A 10,659-nucleotide genomic window follows, 5' to 3' on the forward strand; every position below is an offset into this window, starting at 1 on the left:
AAGAGCAACAGTTTAGAAGACGGGATCCAAGAGCAACAGTTTAGAAGACGGGATCCAAGATCCAAGAGAAAATGACCTGGGAACTGTCATTACTCACAACATTTCTCATGATCACTCTTCAGTATATCAACTGTGTTAATTACTTTTTCCAACATGAAAAAATGCTGTCTGATATCTGAGCAAGAAGTTTAGTAACCTGATTTCTACATCTATGTGATCATTCCTGCACTGTGCAGCACCCCTGAGGTAGGGGAAGGGAATTGTCAGGGGAAAACGCCATGCCATAACGAATATATAGCATTGCGAAGGGGCCAGGGTAAGGATTTGGGATGGGACGGTGGGAAGGAATGGTACCCAACAACTTGTGGACGGTCGGAGATTGAACCGTAGACCGTCGCTCTTCCGTCCAAACAGTGAGGAGTCTACATCAAGTCTGGTATTCGACCAGACTCTTCTCAGAGCTGAGAGACATGATTTACGAGAAAGACTCAAGAGACTAAAACTAAAGTAATTGTTTATGAAGGAAGAAAGGAGACTTGTTCATAACATACAAAATACTCAACAAAAGACAACTGAAAGGAGAGGTAAGACTATCACATGATTGGGACGACAAAAAAAATCGTTGAAAATTAAGTACCAGAATGAGCCATAAGAACAGTATTAACACATTTGTTAATGAACAAATTGGTGAACAAGAAAGTGAAGCAGTGGCCCTCCTCAAATACATACTAAGAAATTTGTCTGTACTGTGTAATCAAAATCTACATTTTCTCAAAGATAAATTATATCTGGTTGATACCTGGTTGATGGGGTTCTGGGAGTTCTTCTACTCCCCAAGCCCGGCCTGAGGCCGGGCTTGACTTGTGAGAGTTTGGTCCACCAGGCTGTTGCTTGGAGCGGCCCGCAGGTCTACATACCCATCACAGCCCGGCTGATCCGGAACTTCTCTTAGAATATATACTTCTCTATATAATTAAGTTTCTGTGTAGTTAGGCCTAGCGAAGGCTGGATTATGTATTTTGGTATTCTGTGTATGTTTTGTCAGTGTGTGTATTAGGAAGGTATAGAGGTACAGTTGACACACAACATGTAATGGAAGCACTGCTACAGTAAGCCTTGCACTTGATAAGCTGCCAGTTATTTCTCTATGTTTTCTTGATGTTTTTACGGTATAAAGAAGCTGTTGTATTACCAGGCATTTGGTCAATGTTTGTGAGCGCTGCCTGTAACACTTGAGCCATCACTGCCACTTGACTCTTAACTGTCGCGTTAAGACTGTGCTTCAACACTCCCTCACTCCCCTTCACTGTACGAGGCACACCTTCACATGCACGCCCTCCTAGCCCGTATATACAAGCCAAATACAAACATCCTTCTTAACCTACACATGGCTCAAGTATACCTGGAAAATACCTGGAGAGGGTTTCGGTAGTTCTACTCCACGAGCCCGGCCTGGGGCTAGGCTCGACCTCAAAGGTTAGGTTAGGTTAGGTTAGCACACTTGGAGTAAGTACTGAGCTGCCTTAAACGAGCCCAAAGAGAAATTCTATGACTCACTAATAACCACATTCAGTGAAGTAATCAACACAGGACTAGTCCCTTGTGCGTGGAGGGTGACCAACGTGGCCCCAACACTGAAGACAACGGACAGATCTATTGCTGTGAAATATCATCCGGTTAACTTGACGTCAATCATAGGAAAGTTTCTTGAAAACAGCGAATTTGATAAGAAAGCTCCGCAACTCGTGAAGCGTTCTGAAGAACTCTCAACATGTTTCTTATACAAGGGTATACGAGACAGTCAACATTATCATCAGCTGTAGACCACCTACACCCCCAGCAAGCACCACACACACCACCTACACCCCCAACAAGCACCACACACACCACCTACACCCGCAGCAAGCACTACACACACCACCTACACCTCCAGCAAGCACTAAACACACCACCTACACCCCCAGCAAGCACCACACACACCACCTACACCCCCAGCAAGCACTACACACACCACCTACACCCCCAGCAAGCACTACACACACCACCTACACCCCCAGCAAGCACTACACACACCACCTACACCCCCAGCAAGCACTACACACACCACCTACACCCCCAGCAAGCACTACACACACCACCTACACCCCCAGCAAGCACTACACACACCACCTACACCCCCAGCAAGCACCACACACACTACCTACACACCTACACCCCCAGCAAGCAGTACACACACCACCTACACCCCCAGCAAGTACTACACACACCACCTACACCCCCAGCAAGCAGTATACACACCATCTACACCCCCAGCAAGTACTACACACACCACCTACACCCCCAGCAAGCACAACATACACACCACCTACACCCCCAGGAAGCACCACACACACCACCTACACCCCCAGCAAGCACTACACACACCACCTACACCCAAACAAGCACCACACACACCACCTACACCCCCAGCAAGCACCACACACACACCACCTACACCCCCAGCAAGCACTACACACACCACCTACACCCAAACAAGCACCACACACACCACCTACACCCCCAGCAAGCACCACACACACACCACCAACACCCCCAACAAGCACCACACACACCACCTACACCCCAGCAAGCACCACACACACCACCTACACCCCCAGCAAGCACCACACACACCACCTACACCCCCAGCAAGCACCACACACACCACCTACACCCCCAGCAAGCACTACACACACCACCTACACCCCCAACAAGCACTACACACACCACCTACACCCCCAGCAAGCACCACACACACCACCTACACCCCCAGCAAGCACCACACACACCACCTACACCCCCAGCAAGCACCACACACACCACCTACACCCCCAGCAAGCACCACACACACTACCTACACACCTACACCCCCAGCAAGCAGTACACACACCACCTACACCCCCAGCAAGTACTACACACACCACCTACACCCCCAGCAAGCAGTATACACACCATCTACACCCCCAGCAAGTACTACACACACCACCTACACCCCCAGCAAGCACAACATACACACCACCTACACCCCCAGGAAGCACCACACACACCACCTACACCCCTAGCAAGCACTACACACACCACCTACACCCAAACAAGCACCACACACACCACCTACACCCCCCAGCAAGCACCACACACACACCACCTACACCCCCAGCAAGCACTACACACACCACCTACACCCCCAGCAAGCACTACACACACCACCTACACCCCCAGCAAGCACTACACACACCACCTACACCCCTAGCAAGCACCACACACACCACCTACACCCCCAGCAAGCACTACACACACCACCTACACCCCCAGCAAGCACTACACAGTCCAGCAAGGCTTAACTGACTCGCTCTAGTGTTGGCGAAAGTTCATTTGCATACAGCCATTATTATATTATTTGCCCGGATTTGCTTTGCATGGTCCTCCTGTTTTGGTTTCCTCAATTCCAGTCAGGGATGTTTTTGTGTCCGTGTTGTTGTTCTGCCTCACTCTCCACCTAACACCGCGCCTCACTTTAATGTTCGTGTCAGTTAGGTCAACACCATCCTGTCCTTCCCTCTCCCATCCTAAATCCTTATCCTGATCCCATCCCAGTGCTATATAGTCGTAATGACTTGGTGCTTGGCCCTGACAATTCCCTTCCCTGTCCCTCCTACAAACAACGTCGCTTTTCGCTCGTATGCGTTACATAAGGCCAAAAATTGTCGTACTAGAAAATGAAAGCGGCTGGCGAAAGTGGCGTACTGTCCCGTTTTCTGTTTTGGGTCCTCTGGTAGGTTAGGAGAGACCACTTTAAAGTCACAGTTTCCTTGATGATGACCTTAGGAGGACGGGTTGGACACTGTCAGTTAGTCCTTGTATTGCTGTGTATTGGTCTTGCTTACCCCAGGTCTCAGGCTCCTACTTTTATTGGAGGAGCCCGAGGAGACTCTCTTTATTTATTGGTGGAGACTCCGCATTTATTGTGACAAATTTTTATGTATTTTTTGTCATTTTGTAATTGTTTATGTCTCCAGAGAAACAAAATGGTTATTATTCCCCTTAATTTTTGCTTTTGTGACCAGCACAGAGACAAGGGCAGTGATATTTTGAAATTTATTTATTCTAGATAAATACAGTGCTGCATAAACTCCCAGACGGGTCTCCCAGGTGGGTCTCCCAGGTGGGTCTCCCAGGCGGGTCTCCCAGGCGGGTCTCCCAGGTGGGTCTCACAGGCGGGTCTCCCAGGTGGGTCTCCCAGGTGGGTCTCCCAGGTGGGTCTCCCAGGTGGGTCTCCCAGGCGGGTCTCCCAGGCGGGTCTCCCAGGTGGGTCTCCCAGGTGGGTCTCCCAGGCGGGTCTCCCAGGTGGGTCTCCCAGGCGGGTCTCCCAGGCGGGTCTCCCAGGTGGGTCTCCCAGGTGGGTCTCCCAGGCGGGTCTCCCAGGTGCGTCTCACAGGCGGGTCTCCCAGGTGGGTCTCCCAGGTGGGTCTCCCAGGTGGGTCTCCCAGGCGGGTCTCCCAGGTGCGTCTCACAGGTGGGTCTCCCAGGTGGGTCTCCCAGGCGGGTCTCCCAGGTGCGTCTCACAGGCGGATCTCCCAGGTGGGTCTCCCAGGTGGGTCTCCCAGGTGGGTCTCCCAGGCGGGTCTCCCAGGTGCGTCTCCCAGGTGGGTCTCCCAGGTGGGTCTCCCAGGCGGGTCTCCCAGGTGCGTCTCACAGGCGGGTCTCCCAGGTGGGTCTCCCAGGTGGGTCTCCCAGGTGGGTCTCACAGGCGGGTCTCCCAGGCGGGTCTCCCAGGCGGGTCTCCCAGGTGGGTCTCCCAGGTGGGTCTCCCAGGCGGGTCTCCCAGGTGGGTCTCCCAGGTGGGTCTCCCAGGCGGGTCTCCCAGGTGGGTCTCCCAGGTGGGTCTCCCAGGTGGGTCTCCCAGGTGGGTCTCCCAGGTGGGTCTCCCAGGTGGGTCTCCCAGGCGGGTCTCCCAGGCGGGTCTCCCAGGCGGGTCTCCCAGGTGGGTCTCCCAGGCGGGTTTCCCAGGTGGGTCTCCCAGGTGGGTCTCCCAGGTGGGTCTCACAGGCGGGTCTCCCAGGCTGGTCTCCCAGGCGGGTCTCCAAGGCGGTTATAAAATGTGTGACAGCTGTCTTAACCTTTGGAACAGTGCGGGACACAAGGCCCACTACCACAGGTGGGACTGGCCACAGTGGACCCCAGGAAGCTGCAGACGCCGCCACTGTACAGCACATTGGTCTCATGAAACAATGTGTCACAGCACTAGATAAGGTGTCGGGCAGCCTTCCAGAACCTTCAAGACGTCTTCCCTAAGACGTCTAAGGTCAAAGCTGGTGTCTTCGTCGGCCCACAGAGTAAGAACATCCTGGAGTGCAAGGAATTCCCCAACAAGCTCACTAGGAGGGATAAAGGTACTTGAAATAGCTTTGCAGGTGTGGGATGGTGCTACATAGCCTTCCCGGCTTGGTGCCTTCATTTTATAATTGCTTACTTTGCTGCCTTAGTTCTGGGCTTACTGGGTGTGACGATGTCGACGCCATCTGTTGAGCGCACCGGACCCTATTTTCTGCTCCCCGGTGGAAGGCTGTGATCTTATCTGGCCCCTGTGTAGTTTATGTCTTACTAATCACATTGTAGTCCGCAGAAGTGATGTGGGTGGCATCTTGGTCGACAAGAATCAGTTCAGCAGGACAGTTCTGAACTCAAGACGTGTTCCAGTGGGAACAAGTGGCCGAGTCGGCGCAGGCAGTGATTTGTCTGTGATACTTAGCGAGGTACTGGTGATTGGTCCGACGTATCCTGGGATGGCCAAGTTGAGTTACGAGATAAAAGTACTGTCCGTCTGTTAAGGCTTGTAATAAGTTAAGCCAGCGGGGGAATCCTGCCAGGGTGTTGGTGGAGAGTAGAAGTGGTGTTGGGGCACCGTGACGATACTGTATAGGACCGACCCGTGACTTACTGAGAGTGATAAACACCTCGGGGGTGAGGACCAGGGAAGACAGACTCAGGTAGGCAACCTTGAGTAGTGTACGATAGAAGTGGACTCGTCGGGAAAGACGAATGCAGAAGTTTTGTAGTGTCTTGTGCTAAAGCGACGCCTGTAGCGTTATGTCATGTACACATGTGTATATATAGTACACTATGTAGGAAGTAAGTCCAGGGATCCCAATGGTTGTACTATTCACATAACTTGTGTTGTCCCGTCTTGAGTACTGCTCAGTACTCACTTCCCCCTTCACAGCAGGAGAGATTGCTGAAATAGAGGGAATACAGAGAATATATTTATTTGTGACCCCCTAGTCACAAACCCCCTGGTGTTGTGACTAGGTGGTCACAACACCAGGGGGTCACAACACTAGGTGGTCACAACACTAGGTGGTCACAACACCAGGGGGTCACAACACCAGGGGGTCACAACACCAGGGGGCACAACACTAGGTGGTCACAACACCAGGGGGTCACAACACCAGGGGGTCACAACACTAGGGGGTCACAACACTAGGTGGTCACAACACTAGGTGGTCACAACACCAGGGGGCACAACACCAGGTGGTCACAACACCATGGGGTCACAACACCGGGGGTCACAACACCAGGGGTCACAACACCAGGGGTCACAACACCAGGGGGTCACAACACCAGGGGTCACAACACCAGGGGGGTCACAACACCAGGTGGTCACAACACCATGGGGTCACAACACCGGGGGTCACAACACCAGGGGTCACAACACTAGGGGTCACAACACCAGGGGGTCACAACACCAGGGGTCACAACACCAGGGGTCACAACACCAGGGGTCACAACACCAGGGGTCACAACACCAGGGGGGTCACAACACCAGGGGGGTCACAACACCAGGGGTCACAACACCAGGGGGGTCACAACACCAGGGGGTCACAACACCAGGGGGGTCACAACACCAGGGGGTCACAACACCAGGGGTCACAACACCAGGGGGTCACAACACCAGGGGGGTCACAACACCAGGGGGTCACAACACCAGGGGGGTCACAACACCATGGGGGTCACAACACCAGGTGGTCACAACATTACAACAACAACACACCCACAACAACAATACCAATCCGCATTCATTTCCTCACGCTGAGCGATTAACTTTCCAAAAACATATATATTTTCCCTGCACAAAACCAATTACTTTTTGACAATGTTTTTTTCCCCATTTCGCACAAAAGGCCTTTCCTTAAAATATATTTATCGCTTTTTATATATTATTTTATAATTACTTTACAACAGTTTTTTATTTTTTTCCCAAAAATGCAATGACCAATTGTTGTATTTTTCTGGTGGACAAAAGTCCACATACGACACAGTCCACACATGTCTCGTGTGCTATATGTAACTGGGGAGCCTTTCTGCATGTTTGTGTGTGTGTTTACTCTTTGTATTTAGTGTTTGTGTCTGCAGAAATGAGCTATTAGCTCTTGGACCCCGCCTTTCTAACCGATCAATTTTTCTATATTATGTCTACTACATATATTTCACTTTAACACACACACATACACACACAAACACATACACACACAAACACACACACACACACACACACACACACACACACACACACACACACACACACACACACACACACACAGGGAAGGTACTCTATTGGATAAGGGAATACCAAAGCAACATTTGAAACTGTGTATGGAGTCAGCCTCCACCACATCACTTCCTAATGCATTCCATTTACTAACTACTCTGACACTGAAAAAGTTCTTTCTAATGTCTCTGCGGCTCATTTGGGTACTCAGCTTCCACCTGTGTCCCCTTGTGCGTGTGCCACCCGTGATAAATAATCCATCCTTGTCTACCCTGTCAATTCCCCTGAGATTTTTGTATGTGGTGATCATGTCTCCCCGAGCTCTTCTGTCTTCCAGCGACGTTAGGAGCAGTTCACTCAGCCTTTCCTCGTAACTCATGCCTCTTAGTTCTGAGACTAGCCTAGTGGCATACCTTTGAACTTTTTCCAGCTTCGTCTTGTGCTTGACAAGGTACGGACTCCATGCTGGGGCCGAATACTCCAGGGTTGGTCTTACATATGTGGTATACCAGGTTCTGAATGATTTCTTACACAAGTTTCTGAAGGCAGTTCTGATGTTAGCCAGAATCGCATACGCCGCAGATGTTATTCTTTTTATGTGGGCTTCAAGAGACAGGTTTGGTGTGATATCAACTCCTAGATCTTTCTCTCTGTCCGTTTCATGAAGGATTTCATCTCCCATTCGGTATCCAGTGTGTGGCCTTCTATTTCCTCCACTTAGTTGCATTACCTTACATTTACTTGGGTTGAACTTTAATAGCCATTTGTTGGACCATTTCTTCAGTTTCTCTATGTCATCTTGTAGCCTCATACTATTTTCCTGTCTTAATCCTCCTCATAATTTTTGCATCATTAGCAAACAATGAAAGGAACGAGTCTATTCCTTCTGGGAGATCCTTTATATATATATTAGAAACAGTATAAGTCTAAGGACTGATCCCTGTGGGACTCCACTGATGACGCCTCGCCACTCCGAGACCTTACCCCTCACAGTGACTCACTGTCTTCTGTTGCTTAGGTACTCCTTTATCCAATGGAGTACCTTCCCTTTCACTCCTGCCTGCACCTCCAGTTTATGCACGAGTCTCTTATGTGGTACTGTGTCAAAGGCTTTCTGGCACTCCAAAGCTATGCAGTCTGTTCAGCCCTCTCTTTCTTGCCTGATTTCTGTTGCCTGGTCATAGAATTCAATTAATCCTGTGAGACATGATTTGTCATCACTGAACCCATGTTGATGTGTTACACAGTTCTTTCGCTCCAGATGTTCCACTAGCTTTCTTTGCACAATCTTCTCCATCAGCTTGCATGTTATGCAAGTTAGGGACACTGGCCTGTAGTTCAGTGCCTCCTGTCTATCCCCCTTCTTGTATAAAGGGACTACATTAGGAGTCTTCCAAATTTTTGGTAGTTCACCTGTTACCAGTGATTTGTTATACACTATGGAGAGTGGCAGACATAGTGCTTCTGCTCCTTCCTTCAGTATCCAAGGGGAGATTCCATCCGGGCCTATAGCCTTTGTCACTTCCAACTCTAGCAGATGCTTTCTCACCTCTCCCATCTCCTGGTAATCACAAACTCATCTAGTGGTGTTCGGTTAGATATTCCATCTCTTATCTCTGAGAGGTCTCTTTGCTCTACTGTGAAGACCTCCTAGAATTCCTTAATGAGTTCCTCGCACATTTCCTTGTCGTTTGAAGTGAATCTGTCTGCCCCTATCCTCAGTTTTATTACCTTTTCCTTCACTGTTGTTTTTCTCCTGATGTGGATGTGCAGCAATTTAGGCTGAGTCTTTGCATTGTTTGCGATGTCATTTTCGTATTGTACTTCTGCCTCTCTTCTCACCCTAACGTATTCATTTCTGTCACTCTGGTATCTTTCTCTGCTCTCAAGTGTCCTGTTATTTGTATAGTTTATCCACGCCCTTGTACTTAGTTGCTTTGCTAGCTAACATCTCTGATTAAACCATGGGTTTCTCACCTGCATTTATTTTTCCTTTTGGATTGGGACGAACTTTTATACGGCCTCCTTACACTTCTGTGTGATGAAGTCCATCATGTCTTTGGCCGTCTTTCCTCTGAGCTCTGTTTCCCAAGTTATATCTGTAAGGAATTTTCTTATCTCCTCATAGTTTTCCTTTTGGAATGCCATCCTTTTGTTTTCAGGTCCCTTCCTTGAGTACATTAATTAATTCCTACTTCGACCAGATACTCAAACATTATTACACTGTGATCACTCATTCCTACGGGAGCTTGGAAACCGATTTCCCTTATGTCGAGGTCGTTCAGAGTGAAGACTAGGTCAAGTCTCGCTGGTTCATCGTTTCCTCTCATTCTTGCGGGTCCCCTGACATGCTGTTTTAAAATGTTTCTTGTCGCCACCTCCAATAGTTTAGCTCTCCATGTATCCTCACCTCCATGCGGTTCCTTCTTCTCCCAGTCTATCCTTCCGTGACTGAAGTCCCCCATTATGAGCAGATGGAATCAATTTCTACAAGCAGCAGCAGGTGCTCTCTCAATTATAGTGTTAACTGCCATCTTGTTGTTGTCATACTCTTGCCTTGGTCTTCTGTCGTTTGTTGGAGGGTTATATATCACTGCTATGTGTGTGTGTGTGTGTGTGTGTGTGTGTGTGTGTGTGTGTGTGTGTGTGTGTGTGTGTGTGTGTGTGTGTGTGTGTGTGTGTACTCGCCTATTTGTGCCTAGAGGATTGATCTTCAGCTCTTAAGCCTTGCACATTCTACTGTCGCTTGGGTGTGACTAACGCAATGTCGTCTCGACGTCAATTTCTATAAATGTACATAAATTGTGTTGTGTTTCGTCACACGACTGTGGCTCGTCTGCCGACAAAGCTTCCATCAATGTCCTCTTGTTTCGTTACTGCTTAACCTGCATATTACTACCTTTAATACCACCAAGTATTTTGTATGTCTGGATCATGTTTTCTCTGACCTCCGTGGGGTACACGGGGTCACACTGGGGTCAGGGGAGGCGCACCGTGTGGGGTCTACCTGGTAAGAACATAGAAAAAACCAATTTGAAAAATAACCAGTTTTTCTCTTTTTTGTTTTTTTAAAC

At 49.4% G+C, this 10,659-nt stretch overlaps 1 protein-coding gene across 1 annotated transcript in view; it reads right to left on the reverse strand.

The window, feature by feature from the left end:
- Positions 1–9,733, reverse strand: part of LOC138372276 (cell adhesion molecule Dscam1-like) — a 183,155-nt gene extending 173,422 nt beyond the window's left edge. The window contains exons 1-2 of the mRNA XM_069337554.1: positions 9,605–9,733; positions 5,510–5,621 (exon numbers count right to left, since the gene is read on the reverse strand). Coding sequence (XP_069193655.1) covers positions 5,510–5,621; positions 9,605–9,733 — 241 coding nt within the window. The remainder of the gene's footprint in view (positions 1–5,509; positions 5,622–9,604) is intronic.
- Between the last annotated feature and the right edge of the window lie 926 nt (positions 9,734–10,659).

Source organism: Procambarus clarkii, chromosome 38 (genome assembly GCF_040958095.1).
Source record: "Procambarus clarkii isolate CNS0578487 chromosome 38, FALCON_Pclarkii_2.0, whole genome shotgun sequence".
Classification (NCBI taxonomy): Eukaryota; Metazoa; Arthropoda; class Malacostraca; order Decapoda; family Cambaridae; genus Procambarus; species Procambarus clarkii.